Source organism: Eretmochelys imbricata, chromosome 4 (assembly GCF_965152235.1).
Source record: "Eretmochelys imbricata isolate rEreImb1 chromosome 4, rEreImb1.hap1, whole genome shotgun sequence".
Lineage (NCBI taxonomy): Eukaryota > Metazoa > Chordata > Testudines > Cheloniidae > Eretmochelys > Eretmochelys imbricata.
In genome coordinates, this window is record NC_135575.1 from 110,211,640 (window position 1) to 110,234,454 (window position 22,815).

General features: G+C 44.2%; 2 protein-coding genes across 3 annotated transcripts in view; one reads left to right on the forward strand and one right to left on the reverse strand.

Annotated features, from left to right (window-relative positions):
• Window positions 1-3,782, forward strand: part of CCDC149 (coiled-coil domain containing 149) — a 61,867-nt gene extending 58,085 nt beyond the window's left edge. Inside the window, exons 11-12 of one of the 2 annotated variants that reach the window (XM_077815797.1) lie at window positions 459-575; window positions 2,836-3,782. In XM_077815797.1, the coding sequence (XP_077671923.1) occupies window positions 459-575; window positions 2,836-3,392 (674 nt within the window). In that variant the 3' untranslated portion in view covers window positions 3,393-3,782. Of the gene's footprint in view, window positions 1-458; window positions 576-2,694 lie in introns of both variants that reach the window. The other variant, XM_077815796.1, reaches the window with a different exon arrangement.
• Window positions 3,783-8,132: 4,350 nt separating this feature from the next.
• On the reverse strand, window positions 8,133-8,870 carry SOD3 (superoxide dismutase 3). Its single transcript, XM_077814613.1, has one exon. The coding sequence runs from the start codon at window positions 8,868-8,870 to the stop codon at window positions 8,133-8,135; it is 738 nt and encodes a 245-aa protein (XP_077670739.1).
• Window positions 8,871-22,815: the final 13,945 nt, after the last annotated feature.

Sequence of the window (22,815 nt, forward strand, 5' to 3'; positions counted from 1 at the left end):
AGCAATGAAAGCAGGATGTAGAGGGTGAAAGGACAGAGTGAAATGTTTGGCGTGGTGTGCTCCTAGAGTCTAGATGTAAATGATCTCCGCATTAGTGTAACGCTTTAATCTAAAAATAATACTTTCTGCATCACTTCTAATATGATCTGATTACAGCAGAATACAGCAGCAGCTGGTCGTCTTTCAGCAAATTCGAGAACTGCCCTTTAACCAGTAGTGTTGGTAGAAATTAGTGTGTGCTTTTTGTATTTGGCTAGTGCACTTCAGCTGCTGTACATTGGTACTTTGTTCTGCAGAAAAAATCATTTTAAGCTACTTTACATATCACTCTACTTTTTTTTTTGTAATGGCAGAAAAAAATAATTAAACCGCAAGATGTTTTTAAACAAAACCAAACTCTTTGGTGATCATTCATTGCAATCTGTTACTGAATCTTTCCAATGCTTTCTTCATTTCAGGTGGAAAAGATACCATAACATTCAGTGACCCAACCCTGCCTGTTCTACAGAGGTCAAGATCGCCATTGCTAACATTTGCTGACAAGCCACAACAGAATCAAGCACAGAGGCACGAAGGTGAGCATCTAGGACAGAGATGGGTCGACACTACACATCTTATCAAATACAGTAAAAGTAAAAGCCAAGGTTTCATGCCAGTATAGCAGAAGGTAAAGATTCAGTGGTCACAGAGATTAACTAAATCAATCACGACCAAAGTGGGGGATCATCCCAGTTTGAACAGTCCTGGAGGGACTGATAAATGACTGTATAGTGACTTGGACCATGCTAGAGGTCAGGTTTTAGCAGCTCAAAGGAATTTTGCAACATAGCTGTATGCCATAGGAAAGCAACACATTGTACCTGTGTAAAGCTGGTTCCCTCCTGTTCTCCTCTCCTCCCCCCCTTTACAGCGCATGATAGGAAAGTAGACTATGGAACTATCTTAGCACTCTCCTGCATTAGACCTGATCTACAGATGAAAGGCTTCGTGATTGTGCCTGGCAAATTGAAATAAACCCCTGCTGTTGAGCAATTGATTCTTCTTTTATAGTCATGCATGCATTTTGTTAAAATCCTTTCCCAATCACAAGCACTAAGATCTTCCCTTAAAAGTCCAGCTCAGCTCTATTTGATACTAAACAGCAGGCTAATATTTTAATGAAAGCACTACTTTTCTTTAGTTGGTGGACAGGGAATAAATTTTGAGACTTGCCTATCAACATTTGGATAAGCTATTTAATGGCTATAAAATTTTTGACATGCCCAGATCTTATTCAGTCAACCATGAAGCACTGTAAATGCTTTGATATTAATTTCTCAAATTAAATAGATCATGGCCTCATTTTGACTTTATTATCCATGTTATCAGATGATTGACAGGTTTCAGAGTAGCAGCCGTGTTAGTCTGTATCCGCAAAAAGAACAGGAGTACTTGTGGCACCTTAGAGACTAACAGATTTATTTGAGCATAAGCTTTCGTGAGCTACAGTTCGCTTCATCGGATGCATGCAGTGGATTGATCGCTTTTAGTCTTGATCAGCTAATTTTTTCTGTGCTAAAAATAGAAAACCTATTTAATCACTCCTTCACTGAATAACTTACAAATATTAATTTTCATTTTAAATAATCATTGGGTTCTAATTAAATCTTCACTCACTGAAAGTGTTTAGTTGATATTGTTATATTGATTTTGCCTTATTTGTCATTGTTTGCCGGGCTGGTAGCACTACCTACTATTAAGGTTGCGCAACACTTCCCATTATAAGACCCTGCATTCACTTGCATGTAATTTTGCTGAACTCCAGCCATTTGAGTTGAAATTTTCTATGCTGGGTGACTGTCTCAGCCTGAATTGTTTTTTGGGGTGTTTTTTTTGTTTTTTTTTTTGTTTTGTTTTTTAAATTTAAGCCAAAACAGTTGAGCTGTTTCTGAGAACAAAGATTACCACTCCTCTGCTGTGGGCAAACACTTGCAAAACACATCCCCCTCTAGTAGTCCACAGTGAGGATGGCAATCTACTACTGCTGTCAGTTACTCTGCTAGCTCAAGTAACAGAGGCCAATGTGGTACAACCTAGTTTGGCCCCCTTGTGCAGATGCACTATGATGCTGTCTTTAATTGCATAATCCCTTCTTTCTGAATTGTTTTTTGTATAGTTATATCCAGTGCTTGGATTTTGTTGTAATGATACGCTTAAAATGTTTAATATATGGAGAGAGAAAAGGAAAAAAGCTGGGTTTTTTTTGTCCCTGCCTTATCTTATGCTGCTATCAAAGCATGTTATTCAGATGAAATGTTGAAGGGTTAATTATATAACTTCATTATTGGATGGGTTTCAGAGTAACAGCCGTGTTAGTCTGTATTTGCAAAAAGGAAAGGAGTACTTGTGGCACCTTAGAGACTAACCAATTTATTTGAGCATAAGCTTTCGTGAGCTACAGCTCACTTCCTGATGAACTTCCCAATGTTCTGATTGGTTCTGTTCTTTGAAGTGAGTCCAGAATGGGGTAAAGAGCCAGGGTAGAATTCAACATACTATAGTTAAGTTGTGCTCTGATCAATCTTTTACCATGATGGTGAGCCACTGGTATTTCACTAGCTAGATCATCTTCTGCATGGCTTTCTTGGTCTTTGCCCCATGCATATAAATTCATATAACGTACACTAGTGTGACACTGTCCCATTTCTCTCTTAGCAAAACAGAAGGGAAAACCAGATGAAATTTATGCCGTTTCAACAGAGTTGACAGTTCCAGAGGAAGCTGCTAAGGTCTACAACAATTCCCAAGCAAACATAAATAACAGTAACCAAAATAAGCCTTTTCATCCCTCATTAGCCCAGTTTCCTTCTGAGGAGGAAGAAATAAACAGTCTTGGAAGTGAAATAATTAAATTGACAGAAGAACAGGCAGCTGCAGAACTGGAAGGGAGCAGAAGAGAAAGTCTACTGGAGGGCCAGAGTACAATGGACCAATCTGACCTTAGCAGCTCATCCAAGGAAGAGTGCCTCTTGTCCAGCCCTGACCTATTTGACCCTGCGGAGACATCAAACTCCAAGAATGAGCATGCAGCTGAAAATTGGGTCCTGAAAGACCATGAGGAAACCTCAGAGAATGATTATGAAAATGTAAATAAGAGAGAGGGTGGAAATGGCAACACACTGGACACTAAAGACACAGAAGGATGTGGAGAACTAACTGTTTCAACATCTGACTTAAACAACATCTCCAGTAATCCCCCTGAACCTGAGTGTGACAAATCATTTGATCCTGCTGAATGCTCTGAATATTTGGATAACAGCATGGCTTGTGGTATGAAATCCAAGATCTCAAGCTTCTCCCTGTCATCCTCTTGCAGTGGAAGCTGTGCTGCCGTGAATACGGATAGTCACTGAATTAATCTGCCATAGAATTGGTTTTTTTACATTGGTCTGTCAGCATTTGTCCATTAAATAGATGTTTTTCTATTAACATTGACTGTGCTTAACCAAAATAATGTAAATATATAAAATGGATAGAACTTGAAAATGATGAGGGGCAGGGTTAATGATGGCTCTGGTGTTTACAGTGATTGAAGTTTCTTGGGAGACTGACATAATTGAGAAAAATGGGGCCAGGAGACTCACCATTATCCTTTATCATGTCAAGTCCTAGCTGGGTCTTCATAGCATGTATGTTCTTGTCCAATGCACAATGCCTACTGGTATGTATTTTAAGGGTTTCAAATGGCTATTTTCAGCAGATGAAAAACTTGAAATGATAAACTAAAAAGGATCTAAAGGTAACAGGCTTTTGTTTATTTTTCTAAACTTGCATTCTCTCTGTGTATATTTGCTGAGAATGCATATTTAGAATAGCAGCATTTGGTCCCTACTGAAAAGCAAAGTGGTTTTGAAAAGTAGCCCCTGTGCATGAAGTTTCCATCTCTTAAACCTCCATATCTCCTCTACATTCCTCTGAAGTTTTCCTTCCTTTCCCCAAGAAAACAGGGGGGACTTATGTCTCAAAGTGTTAAGGCCCCATTCCAACTGAAGCTCTTAAAGCTGCTCTAGTAGAGGGAAAGTTCCCCAGGGAACTAAAAAATTATCCTAGGGGACATAGCAGAACTGCCTAGGGGAAGAGAACATGTGTGTGTGTGTGTGTGTGTGTGTATATATATATAGGCCAGCTTCCTATTGTGTGCTGCTAGTACCAATTCATGGGACTATGTTCCTCCACCTTGGCCTGGAGTCGCCTGTGTGGCCCCTGGTGGGAGATTGAGTGGATCTAAGCCTATCTCCACTTTTGTTAGGTATAAAACAAAAATGTGAATGTGAAACTCTTCCTTTCCTCCCCCGGCTCACCAGTCTTTTGGATAGTGGTGGGGTTATTCTTTGGGCCCCAGTTGCCCCTTTCAAATTCTTCCTAACCTGACACGTAGTCTGCAAGAAAAATCTTCTGGTGTTAGAGTGGGGGGCGTGCAGAGAAAGTCCCCATCTCTCGAGTGATGGAGTTGTGCCACGCTGCCCCCCGGGAAGGCAGCAGCAAGGGAATACTTAATGTTGGAGTTCACAGCTGTGAGAGCTGGGGAGGCACTTCCGCTCCTCTTTCTAGAACGGGGAACAGTCTCTGCAGCTGTGGAGCTTCTATGGGCCAGCAGCCGTGGAGGCAATTTTTCTGCTGGCTTGGGACCTAATTGTCTGTAAATGTTCATTTCTCACTCCTAGAACTTGAAACCAATCAGAGAGAATTAAACCAAATTTAATAAACTACTACTAATAAAAAGGAGAATCCCTCCCAGATTGAGCCTTTGTTTGACAAATATGTGCCAGCTGCAGATTTTTACAGCCCACTTGTCAGCTACTGAAAAACAAGGTTTGTATTAGCAGCACTGACAAACTCGTCTCTATATGGATACTGAACTAGCAGGTGCTGCCATAATCAAAGGTGTTTTGATTCCATGAACAGTTTGGGCTTGTCAGAAGAAAGAATATATGTAATGGTTACATCTGAATATAATGAACGATGGGAGGCTGAAAAATGTGACCTGCCTCTTATTTTTGTGCATTCCCCTAAGAGGGGCATGCATGTAACCCTTTCTCTGCTGTCTGTCTGCTCTTTTCTTGCTGTGTGCAGGCAATAAAGGAATACTTGTATCACTCCTCTAAAATGCTTCCTTTCTACTTAAAGTACTGTGGCATTGCATCACACTGGTATCAACAGCCCCCTTTGAACCAGTTTGTTCCAAATTCAGATGCCTTGGGAACATGCTACACTGAAAAGTTTAAGCTTTCTTCCCTGGCCCCAGTTATATTTATGTTCCTCAAAACCCAAAGACCAAGAGGGGCTGTTGCTATTAAAGGTAAAATAACTGATTACATTATTGACTCAGTTATTTATATGACACCACTGGCAAGCATGAAGAAAAATAGACATGCACTGAAATAATTGAAGAGATTTTTACAGGGTTTTGTAATGTTTAAAATATAACCCTCCCCGTAATGTTTGTTCCAAGGAGTGTATTCCTTTCCACCTTTCATCACAGCCTGAGGCATTCTGAAGCTAAATGCTAGAGAAGTTTTAATAAAAATGCAGCCAGAATTGAGGCTGGCTTTGATTTTTCTTTTTTTAATCCCTAAATGTCAGTGTTTGTTTATACAGCTTAACTCTGAAATGTTGAAGGTATGTGCATGCTTGATTCTCCTCTCCCATACGTTGGCGTAGAGGCCTGAGGCAAAGCTCATTGAAGTCAATGGGAGTCTTTCCCTTGACTACTGTAGGCTTTGGATCAGTCATTAAAATAGGAGTAATCCCGCTGAAATCATTATGGTAATGGTGTAAACCTGGCGCAAGTCAGAGCAGACTCAGGCTGACAGGCATCTTTAACACACAAAACTGTTATTTTTGTTCTGATATGGCTGGCAGGCTGCTCTTTGAAAAACCTCCGGTAAATTAGATCCTTCTATGGATTAATCTCTCCCCATTCCTCCCCACCTAAATTCCTCTTCTGTACCCTTGCAACCACTTGCTGGCACAGACTCTGGGTAGGAGGCTCCCTGCAGACCTCACTTCAGTACCACATAATTTCCCTGTCTACAGGGAGTCCAGTGCAATGCATTTTGTGCCCTTTTCCACACAGGGGACTGTGCATCCTCCCGGCTGTGCTTTCAGCCTTCATCCTTGGGACTTGAGCCTTTACAGACTGAGACATGAAGCTTCAATACAGCACCAAATCACTCTTAAAGTAAGATTTGTTTGCTGCAATAAAATTACAGTTGACGCTGAATGTTGGGGGGAAAGGGAGGGTTATTTTCCTTTTACTGGTGCTGCTGTTACACTAGTATAACTGTTGTCTTTACTGGAATTACTTCTGATTTACACCAGCCAGGAGAAGAATCAGGCCTTCTCTGTTGAGACCTACATGCTGTCTCCGTAGGACTTTAAACCATGCTCTGACAAGGTACACCCAACCATAAACCACCCTCCTCACTGATGGGGAGGGCGGGAGACAGAGTGGCAGCTTCAAATCCAACATTTCAAAAACTGATTTTTAAGCATGCTGTTTCATAATCAGACCAGATGACTTCCCTTATTCTATACCCTTTTGAAAGACAGTGAACTTGTGCTGGAGCCCAGCAGCAAATACATGTTTTAACTGGGAGAAAAGAGGAGGGAAAAAGACCCAGACCCTTTAAATTAAACCTATTACAGAAAAGGTGTTCACTGAATCTTTAAAACGTAAATTTGTGAAAATGACAGATTAAGAAAGATCTTTTAAAGCACTGCTTCCTTTCTAAGTGAGACTATTTTTATGCATAGGGCAACTTGTATAATAAAGAAATTAGAATTTCTTTCATCCACATGAGCCGAAGAATGTATTTTAGAATCTTAACTGAGATTAATTTTTAAAAGATTGGGATTTTTTTTACCAGTTGCTGTTTTATTTAAAGAAAGATATAGCTTTTATTTATTTGCAAGCCTTTCCTTTGTTGCAAACCTACAGTCACCATGTAACATGACAACTATATATAAGTATATATATTTTGGCTCCTGGAATAAAGACAAATTTCCAGATTTGTTTTGTCCTTTATCTTCTCCCTTATTAATATGGGAGGGACGTTAATTATGCCTTAGTGTTTTATCAGTGGGTCATGTATTAAATTGTGGTCATACTTTCTTTTTATAAAACAAGGAATGTAAAATTTTATTCAATAACTTTCTTCAGTTTGTATAAAAAAAATCTAAATTGAAAGTCTCTTCCACTGTCACTTATTCCTTGCAATCTGAACAGACTAATTTGCTATATTTGTGTGGGTATGGAAGATCACACTATGTACCCTTGCCTTCAAAATATTATATATATTTTTTAAATTAATGTATCTACATTGTGTTAACAGCATTACACAATTTTACCAGCTGTGTTATCTAGTAGTAAGCTCTCCAAACATTTCCAAGCTACTTTTTTAAAAAAAAAAAAAAAGCCAGAACAGTTCTTGTAAGTCTACTTTCAAATGTAAACAATGTGATTCGGGTACAAGCGAATGGATAACTCAAACCAGTTAAGATTACACATGTTGGAGAATAAAACCAGCAAATATAAGTAGAATAGTATAATGGATCAGAAGTTAAAAATAGAAATAATGTCTATACTCTTCCTGAATCTGAGGAGAAGGCTATTATCTAGCTTTACTAGGCTACCACACAAAGCTGTTGAAGTTATAGAAATCTTTATACTTTTCAGATATGTAGAAAAACACTGCAGAGCATCTTAGCCAAAAGCAGTTTGACATTAATTTGTCTTTTTCTTTGTACCTCAGCTTGTGATCGCTCAAGAGATCCGTTAGAATGGACAAGCTCTTTCCAGATTTCATAAACTAAATATTTTGCTAGTCTTACCATGTTGCACTAAACTTTTGAGCTGAATAAATGGGAGTTTAAAGTTTAAAAAAAAATTACATTGCAAAGTTGAGTTGATGCTGTTTTTTATTAATCTGCTTACAGAAGGGAAAAACCTCTAAAGAGTAATATGCATTTCTCAGAGAGCAGTAGGACAGAGATCCAATGGAAACAGGAAACCTTTCGCATGTCTCTCATTGATCAACTACATGGACTATATCTATTCTGTGCTGCCTAGGCAATGGATGGTATGGTGGCCTTTAGTTAGGCCTGGTTGTTTTGTGCTCATTTGTGATCCTCTTCTTCCTCCTGTCTGTAATGTCAGGAAGCTTTTTCTCCCATAAGTTCTTGTTGCATATCCCAATGACACAGCAAGCTAGACGTCTGCCAGCATTCCCATTCTCCAAACTGGCTTTATTGTTACCCTTGCCCATGTCATCTTCCTGTTCATGGATCACAATGGATCTCCCCATGATGGAGTAGGGGCCAAACAGCGTGGCGAGCAGATTTGACTTGTATTTTCTAATTTTGCCTTCTTTAGAGTAGAAGTTGCCAAAATCCCCTGGATGGCGAGGGTGGTTCACGTTGAAAGGGTTATAGTGCCCCCCAGCAGAGTCACAGCTGTTGCTGAGGTCTCCGAGCTTATGGATGTGAATAGCTCTGCCAGACTGATTGCTGCCTGATGGAAACCCATTCAAGTCAAAGAGAGCCTCTAGTTTTCCATTTGGGTAGGACTGTCTGAACAAGACTTGGCCTGTCACCTGTGGCTTGTCAGCATCTAGGTTGGAGCTGGGCTTCACTTCACAGGTGGCATAACCTGCCCGGTCAGTCTCCTCATTGATGAACTGTGGGTAGAGTAAATTCTGCCACAGGTCATTCACTTTTTTCTGTATGTCTTGAAGTGGGCTGTCTCCATTGGAATCAACCTCACCTTCTCCCCTCACAACACCAGATGCAGAGAGGCCCTGGCTGATGGCCAGGTAAAGGAACAGAAACATGTCTGCAATTCCCAACCTGCAAAATACAAAAGGCTACAAAAAGGCAAGGAAAAAAGTGCCATGATTTTTTTATTCTGTGTGGAAGGAAGAGTAACCCATTATGGCGAAAGGGACAGGCACATCATTAGCTTTTAATATTACCAAGCAAAACAGCTGAACTGTGTGGTCACGACACACTCTGCTTATTTCTAAATCTCTCTACAATGATTAATCACCTGACTAACCTAGAACGCTCTCTTCACATGCAGTTTTTAAACCTACATAAACTACCAACTATGAATGTAAAAATATCAGCAATCTAGAGCGCAGAGCAGGTCTGCAATATCTTCCTTCTTGCAGAAATCAAATCTAAAATTTTTGAATTAGTATTAAGAATTTTTTCCCTAAATCAAACCCCTCTAGGAAAATCTGCCAGGAGACTTTATTGTGGGCTACACATTTGCAGCCAACTGATTATGAAAAACAATCCTGATGTTGCCTACCTTTTCAAAGATTTTTCCAAAAGCTCTTCACAGTGGGTTGCAGTCTCTGCTTTTGTGAACTTGGAGCAGTGATCAGCCCAAATTTCAGACCTCTCTACAGCTGAGACTTATGAGAGCTGCCTGTTTATGTAAAAGTTGGGTAACACTACTCATGGGAGTGGCCAATAGAACTCTGGGAAGAGAGGAGGAAAAAGTTTAACTAGGAACTTTTTAGAAAGGATAAACAGTTTGTCTCCTTTTCCTGAGTCCATACAGCAAACTGGCTCTGAGACCTCCCTGACTCCCCCTCCCGCCCCCCCAAATGATTACCAAGCTTTTAAATTCATCTTCCCTTTCATGATTTCATGTGTGTGTTTAAGGCATATGAGTGGCAGAGGGAAGGAGAATTTTATCAGGGTACAGTCATCTTTGTTTAGACAGGTTTCAGAGTAACAGCCATGTTAGTCTGTATTCGCAAAAAGAAAAGGAGTCCTTGTGGCACCTTAGAGACTAACCAATTTATTTGAGCATGAGCTTTCGTGAAGTGAGCTGTAGCTCACGAAAGCTCATGCTCAAATAAATTGGTTAGTCTCTAAGGTGCCACAAGGACTCCTTTTCTTTTTTGTTTAGACAGTTCTTCCACTTAAATCTATCGTTTCACAGATTTTGCTAGGTGCTGCAGTTTATTTCATTAGAAATAATGATAGCAGCTGCTTTAATATCAGAACCTGATTTACATGGGCACATACGGAGCTGCTGGGATTACAGAATCTGAAAGGCACAATAAGAGCTCTAAAGCAGCGGTTCTCAACCAGGGGTCCGGCGGGCTGGGGGTGGGAGGGCGTGAGCAGGTTGCCAGGGGGTCTGCCAAAACAAACCAGAGAGCAGGGCCCGTGTTAGACTTGCTGGGGCCCAGGGCAGAAAGCTGAAGCCCGAGCCCCACTGCCTGGGGCTGAAAGCTGAAGCCTGAGCAACTTAGCTTCATGGGGACCTCCTGTCGTGTGCGGCCCTGAGCAATTGCCCTGCTTGCTACGCCCTGATGCCGGCCCTGGCTTTTAATCTACTGAGTATGTATAAAAACAGTTGTTGTGGCACAGTTGGGCCATGGAATTGTTATAGCATGGGGGGTGGAGGGGGCTGAGAAAGAAAAGTTGAGAACCCCTGCTCTAAAGCCTTATGAAAAACTTTTAAGAACAACTTTGCGTCTCTATAAAAATTATCAAAGAGGATCCCCTCCCTGCAAACCCATTCTTGCCAGGCTGTTTGTTCTGTTGCAGTGGGTTATTGTGGAAGTGGTTAATTCTTTCCACAGTGTGTGTTTTGGGTAAGTACTTCTGCAGCAGTGGGGTGTCAGACGTAAGCACGGAGTGCGATTGTTGCCCAGAAGCTGACTGAAGAGCCTAGATCAATCTATAATGCACACACATTTAGTTGGCTTTTGAATTAAGAAATGTGCCGCTGTTGGCAGGACTGTTGCGTTACTGGTAGCATTTTGAAGTGCCATACGGGAGAGTTGGTTTGGATTAGGAATCCCAGTCTCTGAGCCTAACTAACTGGAATTGCTGCAGAGATAGAGTGGCTCCTGATACGCAAGGAAAACTCTTCAGCCTTCTCTACGCTAGAAAATTGTTGAGGAAAAAGCTCCTACCAGTTCAGTAGTGGTGGTAATTGGGGTGTGCATGGCACTGCCAGCTTCTGGAATTGTTAGCACTGTTAGTTAATTCTCATGGAACATACTCTAGATGCAGTTTACAGTCATACCTGCTTACTGGAGAGCTGATTTTTGTCTGGGGAAGGAGATCAGAGAGGAGGGATGGTCCATCAGTTAGGGCTACGAGGTCTGGGTTCAAATCTTTGTTCTGCCACAGTCTCCCTGCATGACTGTGGGCAAGTCATTTCATTTCCCTGTGCCTTCATTTCCCATCTGTGAACTGGGGGAAAATAAAACTTGTCTGCCTCACAGGAGTGATGAGAGGATAAATACATTAAAGGTTGTGAGGTACGTGGGTAATACAGGGATGGGAGCTACACAGTGGCCTTAGGTGGAAGTTATGATTGGTTCATAATCTTAGGTAGGCACAGTCCAAGCTCAGGACTGAGACAGGAATACCTGAGTTGTGATCCTAGTTCTGACACGTCCTCCTTCAGTAGCCTTGTCCAAGTCACTTAATCCAATGGTTTCCTATCTGTAACAAGGAATTAATATATAATTACAGCACAGTGATGGAGTGAAACTAACTGAAGATAGTTTATAAGATGTTTTGAAGAGATGAAATGCTCCACTGAAAAGTCAAGTTGTTTAAGACAAAAAATCCAAAAGGTTGAGGGAGGTCAGTTGTAATGTTGTAAAATGGGCAATTTCAACTTCTTAGATATATATAAAAGCGGCAAAGAGTTTTGTGGCACCTTATAGACTAACAGATATATTGGAGGATAAGCTTTCGTGGGTGAATACCCACTTCATCGGATGCATGTACATGCAGAAAACTTATGCTCCAATATGTCTGTTAGTCTATAAGGTTCCACAGGACTCTTAGTCTGGATCTGTAAAAGCAGCAAACACGGCTACCCCTCTGATACTTAGATATATAAAGTTACTGAGCATCCCATTGTGATGGGGTGCACCACTCACTGCTTGTCTGGCACCTCCTCCTAGTCACTCTGGGGTGTCGACCTCAAGAGCTAATCCCCATTCTGTGGTCGCATGCCATCACACTGTCTCTCTCAGGTCTGCAGCTCCTCTCTTGTCCCAGAGGCCAGTGTCCTCTTCATGACTCAGCCCTCTGGCTAGGTCACTCAGCATTTCTCCTCTTCCAGGGTATAGTCCTCCAAATTCTCTCACTCCAGCAGTGACACAGGCAGTCTTCCTGTTCACTGCCCCTCTGGTGTAGGTCATGCCCTTGGTGGCTAGTGGTAGGGAACCTGGGCCCGCCCCCAACTTCAGGGACCCTACACCCAGCAGTTCTGGGCTTTCCTCTCCCAGCCCTCATTGCTCCTTCCCTGGACTGCTTCCTACATCTCCTGGTTTCCCTCCTCTAGCTGGGTGTACCAGCTCCAAACCTTCCTCCTCCTTCCCAGGGAGGGTTTGTCTACACTAGAAACATAAGTCGACCTGTATTAGGTCAACTTACAGCCACTACACTAATTACTGCAGTAGTGCATGTCCACACTACCCTCTTTCCGGTAGTGCGCATCCTCACCAGGAGTGCTTCCACTGATCTCAAAGAGGCAGTGTGGGGAGCAAACATCTGTGTCTCAGCTTCGCTGGCAGCTCCCTGCCAGGAGCCTGGGTGCCCCAGGGGCTCCAGGGCTCCCAGCACACTGTCCCCCGTTCTCTCCCTGGCTCCCAGCTGGGAGTGGGGTCTGGCAACTTGGGTTTCCACTTTGGGTATGGGAGGCAGCTGGGCTCTAGTTGCCCGACTTTCATGAAATTGGTAAGTCAGCCAACAGCCATGTAAGAAACAGTGTCTACACAGACATAAGTCTTTCTTACACCTCTCGTGGAGGTGGAGTTATTACGTTGGTGTAGAAGGGCACTTAATCACCAGGAGGAAGGCTGTAGTGTAGACACTGACATAACTGGGTCGACTTTTAAGCTGCCTTACTAATGGTGTAGTGTAGACCAGTCCAGAGTGACTGCTGTTTCCCAACAGCTCTGTCTGTTGCCAGCTTTCTGACTTTATAGGCCCTGCCCGTTCCTGCACTATTAAACCTGCTTGCAATCAATTCCCTGTTTCCCTGGCCCTTCCTCCAGGTGCAGCCTGTGGCATTAATAGACCTAACTACCCATCCAGTTCTGTGTGCGTCTCATCGCACTCATCAAGATAGGGTTTGAAGAAAGTATTTCTCCACATCAGAAATAATTTTCTTTTGGGGGAAGCTTGCTCTAGAACACACAGGAGGCCGAGGCTGTTTTTTGGCATGTGTACTCAGGAATGCACATGAGTTGGTTGAGCTGCTAAATAACCGTGGTGATAATTAAGTTTGATGTCCTTGCAGAGGGAGTCCTAATCCAAGACTTCGTGTTCTGACACTTTACTTGAGGTGAGTAAGTTATAAACCATTTTAAGGTGAATGTTAAGAAATTAGGGTCAGATCCTCAGCCGCTGTAAATCAGGATGGCTCCTTTGACTTCACTGTTTCTACATGGATTTCTACCAGCTAAGGGTCTGGCCGTAAAAGGAAATTCAAAGAGCTAATAGTAAGAGGAAGAAGTTTTCTTGATGTACCTTACAAATGGGAAGCATGCAGGAGGCCAGCAGGGCATAAGGGGGGAAATCAAAGAGACTGTTTCACTGCACTCTAAATGATGTATTTCCAGTGTTCTTCACTTCAGAGAATATAGTAGAAATACCTACCCCGGGCTACCATCAGATATATTTTTAAAGAGAGACACTGAAGAACACAATAATTAAATTGTCATAAGTTACTCAGATGAGCTGGCTCACCTGGTGACTGATATATTCTTTATTAAATAGAGGGGCTGAGGTAATATAACTTGTTAATGACCTTTAGTTAGGTTAGTCAACAAGGCATGGGAGGGAATACCAGAAGGACCTAACCTTGCACTGCTCTGCCATGATCCTTGCCATTTAAAAAAACAAACAAACAAAAACCAGGACCTAACTCTTACTTGGGCAAAGCCTGATTCAGTGAAGAGACCCTTGAAGTCAGTGTAGGATTTAGCCTGAGTAAGAAATGCTGAGTGGTGCCCTGAGAGTAAATGCCACTGGTTGTGATGCAGTGTGTAAATGGCATTGGATGATTTATTTATTTTGCTTTTATAATATGTCTCTAGATGTGGCCACAGTGCTACTGAGCTCGCATTAGCAGATAGCACCAGGTCTACTTCTGTCTTCTCTGCCCCGGATACAGCAGCTGACTGCTTTACTCTGTTTCTAGCTGAGAATGGAGCAATTATGAGAGCAAGTGGTTGAGCTTCGATCCAGCTACAATAGAAGTTGTGTGAGGAAAGCAAACTGAAGATCTTTTGAAGCTTAATCTGGTCCTTTGGTCTAAGGGCATGTATCTGCCTTTTGTTACTTATGTTCCCACTTTGGGAATCTGGTTAGATCCAAAGTTACTGTTGGATAGTAGCATTGAATCAACTAGTTGTATACAGTGTTATATGTAAATGTGTCAAGTAAGGTCTTTTATGAAATCGTGGAATGTTCTAAACCTGATGATTCTTAGGCGATCTGTATACAGCTATGGGTATGAATGGATGCATGTAGAACATTGTCATTGTAACCAAGGGTGCAACTACAGCATCACCTCTCAGCAGTGCAGGAAGCAATCAGGAAGGACACCTCCAGTAGTGGATCATTACAGTTAATGGAAAGACATTGAAACTGAAAAGAAAAACCCCAGTCTTGGAAAACTAAGGAAGGAGGGAGTTTCCCCTGCTCTGTCTGGTAATTAAGAACTTGCGGGGGGAAGGGGGGTGGAGGATGGATTTAGGGAGACTTGAGACCAGAAGAGCTGTTGGAGTCACCCTGCAGAGGGTAACTAGGCAGGTGGAAGCCAGGGTGAGACCTTTATGCTTGTGGGCTAGCTCCTGGTGTCAGAGCTCTGAGCCATAGCAGCATAGTATTGTTGCCGGCACGCAGTGCCAGAGGCGAACAACAGCAAGGTTCGTTGCCCGGTGTGTGTCACCCAATAATCACAACGGGGTGGAGAAGTAGAAAAGTTTATTTGCAGCTGCAAACAAGGTACAGGGAGAATAGAATCTCAAATCCTGCACACAGAGCAGGAAGTTACACAGGCTTTTATACATCCTTTCTTCAGCATACTTATCCAATAGCAAGCTGCCCTAAGTATCCATATAACCAGCCAATCCAGGCACCAGCTAGTTCCCTGGTTCTCTGTACCATCTGTTAAACCATACATAAAGCTGCTTTATTCAGCACTGTTCTTCCATATCTGCCCTGTTTGGCCTTGTTTAATTTCAGGCAGTCTGACTCTGCAACATATTGTTGCAGATCCCTCAGCATAACTGCTGCGAGTGCCTCCAGGTGGAGGAGGGGCCAAGGACACTTGGGCCTAGTGCGAGGGGGGTTCATCGACACTCGTGGTCTTCCATCCCCTCGAGTTACCTAGTGGCCATGCCCCAGTGTCCCCAACAACTCCCTCCTTTGAGAACACTCAACAACCTTGGCTCTGAGTTTTCTCACTTGGGCTACTTATTTCTTTACAATAGGACTTTGCATAAGCACTTTGTGATAGCCCTGAAGAGAATGACTTATTAACTTTTGCAAAAGGGTCCTGACACATGAGACTGCACACATAATACCATTAATATAAGCAATACAGGAAACAGAAGTTTCAATAACAGGCTAAATAAACCACCAAGCCAAAACGACAAACCCCAGCCTGAAAACAAGGTTTGCAACCAATCGCTCTCGGGGGCAGTATAGGCAACCTGTGCTCCGGCTCGGGCATGGGCCTCAGCCTGTACCACCTTTTCATAGATCTCATAACTGCTATCATTTACATATACACAACATCGGGGCCCAATGAGGGCACAAACCCCTCCTTGGGATGCCAAGAGATAATCCAAAGCCAGCCTGTTTTGGAGGGAAAAGGTCCTGAGCTGCTGTACCTCTTTATTTAACGTTTTTACTGCTGACCCTAAATCACTAACCGAGTCCTCTAACTCTAAGGCAACTTTCTCAAGTACCATTTGCAGCCTTACAGTATGGCGGCCTATGCACGCCATGGCTGGCCCGGTAAACAGTGGTTCTATTCCCAGTACAGAGCACCCTACAAGCTTCTCGGTTGTGAGGGGATTCTTTATATTGCCCTCCAATGCTGTAGTCAGTTGCCGCTGGGTCTTTTTTCGTGACTCAGCAGAGGTATCTTTACTTTGGGCAGTGTGGCAGTTATTGACAGATGAGGAACTCCATGAGCTATATAACAGCTACCTGTCCAGTTGGCTGGCAGCACCTTGTAAGCCTTTCGGCCACATACAAAATAGTGACTCCGTAGGGCCCAGTAAGGACTGTTTCTTAAGGGGATTCCTGGGATATTTAAGGCTGCTTGGCTGCTTTTCCAAACAGTTCATATGCTCCTAAGGGGGCATCCCATCCTCCTGATTGGGTACAAGTGGGAGTGTTTCTAATTGTGCTGTTCAAATTACACTCGCCATAGGGACCAGTACAAACCCACCATTGGTTTGCTACATTGGAGATATTAACCAGACAGCAAGTTATATTTCCAAACCCTTCTTTTGTGGTAAGATTATTTGTAAGAGTTTCCCTAAAAGGGGAGGAACCATTACACCCACACTGCTGGCCTCCCCTCTTGGTCTTTATCCGATACCCATCAGCCCCCTGTGTAATAACACAGGAGCTCTTTCCCACAGGATGCCCATAGTGATCAGATTGGTTTGGGTGAAACATAACACTCCCTCAGTGAGTACTGCAACTGAATACTCCTGGTCCTGATAGGTGGCTTGCTGTAAAGAGGTCTTGTTCCAGAACGGCGAGTCCATTCTTTTCTGCTCTTTGGTGGCAGCTAATTCTGCTAGGGTCGGGGCAGCATGTCAAGGGGCATTCCCATTTTGGGGGACAGTAGAGTTGGAGCACATACCCAGCAATCAGTTTGGTTTGTTAAAGAAGCAACATGGTGCGCAAGCGAAACAAAGGAGTTATGCTCCCGATATGCACAGTTTGGAAATAACAATACAGAGAATAACAATGTTACCCAATTAATTATTACCAGAGTCTTCCCAATCCAGGGTCTCCAGTACCTGAGTGGGCCCATTTTGGCGTTAAGGTGCCTGCTATTTGTGTCTCTTAAACAGTAGTTTTAGCCCGAGATCATCACTAGATGAGGAGTCAGCAGGTTGGACGGTCCACTGTTCTGCTGACGAGGGGGTGTGTACTGCCTTCAGATGAGAGTGATGGGTCCAGTTCTTGTGTCCCTCGATCTTTGGCGCTGTATGGGAGATCAGCAGGACGGTGTAGGGTCCTCTCCACTTTTCCTGGAGAGGCTCGTCTTTCCAGGTACGAACAAGCACGGAGTCACCGGGCTGTAAGGAGTGGACAGGAGAGTCCAAGGGGAGAGGCTGGGAATCCTTGGTATACCTGTGAAGAGACAAGAGAGCAGCAGACAGGGAACACGTATACTGAGACAAAAAAACATTACCCAACTCCCATTCCCTTGACAGAACTGGGGTGCCATTCATAGGCCATGCCCTTCCAAACATAATTTCAAAGGGACTAAGCCCTAATCTACCTTTTGGGAGAACGCGGATACAGAGTAGGACAAGGGGCAAAGATCAGGCCATCGCAGTGAGGCTTCTTGGCACGCTTTTGAGACATGTCGTTTAAGGGTCTGATTGGTATGCTCCACTACACCACTGGCTTGCGGTCTCCAGGGCGTATGGAGTTTCCAGGGGATCTGTAAGGCATGTGAGATGCTTTGAATGATTTTTGACGTGAAGTGTGTCCCGTTGTCAGATTCCATCCACTGCGGGAGTCCAAAGTGAGGAATGATCTCCTTAAGAAACTTGAAGGCCACTGTTCTGGCAGCGCAATTACGGCATGGAAAGGCTTCTGGCCATCCGCTGAACTGATCCACTAGGACGAGGAGATATTTGAACCCTTGGGTCTGGGGAAACTCAGTAAAGTCTATTTGCCACACTTGTCCAGGGCCTGGTGAGTTCCAGGTGGCACAGGATGTCCTGGTCGGGGGTTATTCTTTTAGCAGACTAAGCAGTCCGCTTGTACCTGGGCAGCCAGGGGTCGGAGTCTGGAAGTGATAAAGTATTTTCCCATTAGTTGGATAAGTGCTTCCCTGCCAGCATGAGTGGTTTGATGTAGTTTCTGCAGCACCGGCCGGATCAGGCCCTTTGGTAGGAGGACCTTCCTTTCCGGGGAATGGAGCCATCCCTCCTTTTCCCGGAGACCGAGTTTGTCAGTTAGCTCCTCCCCAGAGTACTGAGGGGTTGGAAGCTCCCCTACTGATGGGATAAGGGCATGCATATGGGCGTTCTCAGTCTGAGGGGATGGCAGCGTGGCAGCATGCTTAACCTCTCTATCTGCCCGGGTGTTACCTCTGGCCACGATCTTGATCTTCCCTGTGATGGGCTGTACAGTGTATCACCGCCACTTCTGTGGGAAGTTGTACTGCTTCTAAAAGCCAGAGGATTTGGGGCCCGTACTTGACTGGGGAGCCTTGGTCTGTCAGCATTCCCCTTTGCTTCCATAGGCCAGCATGAGCATGCAGCGCACCAAAAGCATACTTTGAATCAGTAAAAATGTTGACCCGCTTTCCTTTTGACAGTTCAAGTGCACGGGTTAGGGCTATTAGTTCGGCAAGCTGGGCAGAGGTCCCAGCAGGCAAACCTTCAGCTTCCACAGTGTCATGGAGGGTCACAACAGCATAACCCGCCCTCCTTTGCCCACCTATTACGGTACTGCTACCATCAGTGTACCACTCATAATCTGCATTTGGGAGAGGTACATCCTTTAAATCTGAATGGCTGGAGTACTGGGTATCTATGATCTCTAAACAGTCATGTTCTTGTTCCTCTGTTTCTGGCAAGAGGGTGGCTGGGTTAAGGGAGGGGCAAGGCTGTAAGGTGACTTCAGAGTTCTCTAACAGCTTAGCCTAATACCGAGCAATCCGAGCCTGGGTGAGCCAGAGCCCATGGGGTCTAGCAGACCCTTGGTGTCTAGCAGGGCTCGGACCATATGGGGAGTATAGATTTGCATATCCCTTCCCAGTGTTAGCTTCTCGGCTTTCTCAAGCACTAGGGCAGTAGCTGCGGCCTCCCATAAACATGCCGGCCAACCCTTCGCAACCTGATCCAGTTGCTTAGAAAAATAAGCCACGGGACGTCTCCATGCTCCTAACAGCTGTGTGAGCACTCCTAGGGCCACCTCCTTTCATTCATGTACATACAACTGAAACAGCTTAGAGAGATCCGGCAGGCCCAGAGCTGGGGCTTCCATCAACTTCCTTTTCAAGATTTTAAATGCCCTGACAGCCTCTGGGGTCCAATAGAAGGGGTCGTGATCCGTTCCCTTGACACAGTCGTACAGGGGTTTAGCCCATAGTCCAAACTCTGAGATCCAGATCTTGCAAAAGCCTGCCATACCCAGAAATGCCCTGAGCCGCTTACGATTACTTGGGGTAGGAACTCGACAGATAGCTTCCTTTGTTTTGCTTGAAAGCTAACGCTTCTTTGCCTTAGCTGTAACCTGATTCCGCTCCACCTCAGACAACAGAGTTCTCAGGAGGATATTACAGTTGTCCCAATCCGGCTTGTGACTACTGAGGCACCCCTCAAAGACTGAAATAAACCAGCTTGGGTTCATGGAGAATTCCCCAGTGTTTTACAAGCTGCTAGGTCTATGGGATTGAATGACACATGGGTGTAAACTTGCATAGTGATAGCCTGATGTCCGTCTGCCGCTGGGCGAGCCACAACAGTCTCAGTAATCAAAGGATAGAGTCCCACTGAGGGGGCAATCTCTGTAACCCGAGACATTCTACCCTTATAAGGTGGGGGTGTGGGGGCTGAAGGGGACACCGAATCTGCCATTACAACAGTGTGGGGGGCGGTTCTGGGGACTAACATTAGCTGCTACCAAGCCAGTTGGAGTCAAATTACAGCTCTGTTCTATCTCTTAAAGCCATAAACACTTGTGCATACAGATGTTCATTCCATTTACCCATTCACTGACAAAACAAAACTAATTGGAGGATCGTATTATAATTAATTGACCCTCCCTGTGGCCACCGTTCCTGGTCCTCTAGCCGATATTGAGGCCATTCTATTGTACAAAACTTTTTCAATTTGCTTTTTGTCATTGGATCTGATCCAAACACTTTCCAGTTTGCTAGAATGCATTCTAGGGGCGTACACTGTGCCCTAACCCCCGAGCTCTGTCCCAGTCCCATACCTACAGGGTAACTCTAGGCGTCCCCAGGTTCCAACAGAGTATACAATCCGGATTTCAAAAGGTTCCTACCTTACCCCAGGGACCGGTTCCCCACCGTCGCCCGCAGCTGCTCCTCCCCCATGTCCAAGGGACCGGTTCCTCACCATCGCCCACAGCTGCTTCACTATATGAGTGTGTTGCACCGTTGTGCCCTCCGGGCTCGATCAAATCACATCTGCTCCGAGGCCCCCGATGAACTCACCGGTGCACGCTGGGCGTCGGTTCTCGCCGCAATCCTCGACCTCCAGGAGGGGTCCGGGAAAGGCTAAATAGCAGCCTCGTTGCCCACCCAGGGACGCTGAAAGCTGTTGCCGGCACCCAGTGCCAGAGGCGAACAACAGCAAGGTTCGTTGCCCAGTGTGCGTCACCCAATAATCACAATGGGGTGGAGAAGCAGAAAAGTTTATTTGCAGCTGCAAACAAGGTACAGGGAGAATAGAATCTCAAATCCTGCACACAGAGCAGGAAGTTACACAGGCTTTTATACATCCTTTCTTCAGCATACTTATCCAATAGCAAGCTGCCCTAAGTATCCATATAGCCAGCCAATCCACTTACCAGCTAGTTCCCTTGTTCTCTGTACCATCTGTTAAACCATACATAAAGCTGCTTTATTCAGCATTGTTCTTCCATATCTGCCCTGTTTGGCCTTGTTTAGTTTCAGGCAGTCTGACTCTGCAACATATTGTTGCAGATCCTCAGCATAACTGCTGCGAGTGCCTCTAGGCGGGGGAGGGGCAAGGACACTTGGGCCTAGTACGCATAACTGCTGTGAGTACCTCTAGGCAGGGGAGGGGCAAGGACACCTGGGCCTAGTGCGAGGGGGCTTCATCGACACTCGTGGGCTTCCATCCCCTCGAGTTACCTAGTGGCCATGCCCCAGTGTCCCCAACAGTATTAAGGCACCCAAAGTTACAAGGAGGCAGTGCCAGATCTGGTCTGAGGCGTCCTCAAAAGGTTACAGTGGGGTATTCTGCAATCTTTTTGCAACAAGGAGGTTAGTTGGCCGTTGCTGATGTATAGTGGAGTTTGCTGTTGATTTTGTCTTTGTTACAATTTGTGCTTATACAAGAAATATTAAGGGGCACTGAGAGCCTGGAATAGCCTTCTTTTAAAACTTTTAAATAAATACATACAACTGGAAGGAAGCTGTGCACATTTCCAGCTTCCCAGGGAATGCAGCACAGTGAGAGCTGAAGTTAAATAAAAATACTGCTCTGAAAGGAAACTAATTTCTGCTAAAACAGAGGAGAGGCTCACATGCCTTCCAAGCTGGTCTTACTGATCAGCATCTGACTTGGCTGGCAGGCCAGCCAGCCAGTTCAAAAAAAAATTCTTGAAATTCCTGCACTTTAAGAGCTTGGGATAAAATCACTTTGTAAGTGGGAAGAGGGAGAGAGAGGCCTTCAATAAGCTAGTCTGGAAACAATCCATCTAAAAATTAGAACCAGATCTGTCAGTAGAATTTAATTTTGTGTGTGTGTACAAGATAGAGAATTAACCCAATTACGAGGACAGTTATTGTATACAATTACATAGTGTTTGGGTCCGTTCACTATTAGATAATATATTGATGGCCTCTTGTAAATCATGCGTGCATCAAATTAAACTGGAGGGTGTAGACACTGATTATTTTTCTAATGGTGAGGGAAAGCAAAGAAATATATCAGCCTTGAAGGTCACCTCGTAGTCGACCGCTGTAGTGGAAGGACCTCAGCACTATTGTCAATGGGTCCAAACCCAAGAGCCACTGGAGATTTGGGCCAGTAGTTCAGTAATATGAGGCGTAACCAGGCAACAAATATTTAAAAGATAAATCTGTCAGAATTGATTCAGTATCCCAACAAACACTGAGTGCATTGCAAAACCCAAATGCCTTTTCCCATGAGTTATGTCACACGGCTAAGAGAATAGGACTTTTGACCTCTGTTACAGGCATTTACCATTCAAACGGGCACAGTTAGACAAAGAAGATACTTGGAATTTAATATCGATTTCACCTCACCAACCCGGTATTCACTTCATGTTTGATCTAGAGTTATTTCTCTCCCCTCTGTAATAGCGTACAGAGTAGATGGGATCTTAGTTTCAGCTTCTCTCAGTGAATTGCATTACCCTTCTTTGTTCTTAGCTGGCATTAAGTTCATTAGCCCATCGCTTTACCCTGCTTAAATGACGTGAGTGTGTGTTCCGATATGTACTGTCTCAAAAGCTGGTCACTTGGTAGTTGTGGTCACCAGACACTGAGGGATCCAGCTGAGCTGTGGGATCATTCTCTCTTTCTTCTCGGCTGTGGTCTTGGCTTCAAGTCTGGTTACTGGTGTTGTCAGAACCCAGGTGTATTCCTAAGGAATTCAGGGAGAGCGCTCACCATACTACTTAACAGCCAGGTCTCTGGCATAGCTATCCTCTGCGAGGAGTCGCCCCTGTACTTGTGTATGGGTTTAACTATACACATAGTCACTGCACAAGCATATTGATTCATTGATGGCTGCGAACAGATTGTGATGCTCCTGAGCGCTTCTCTAACTA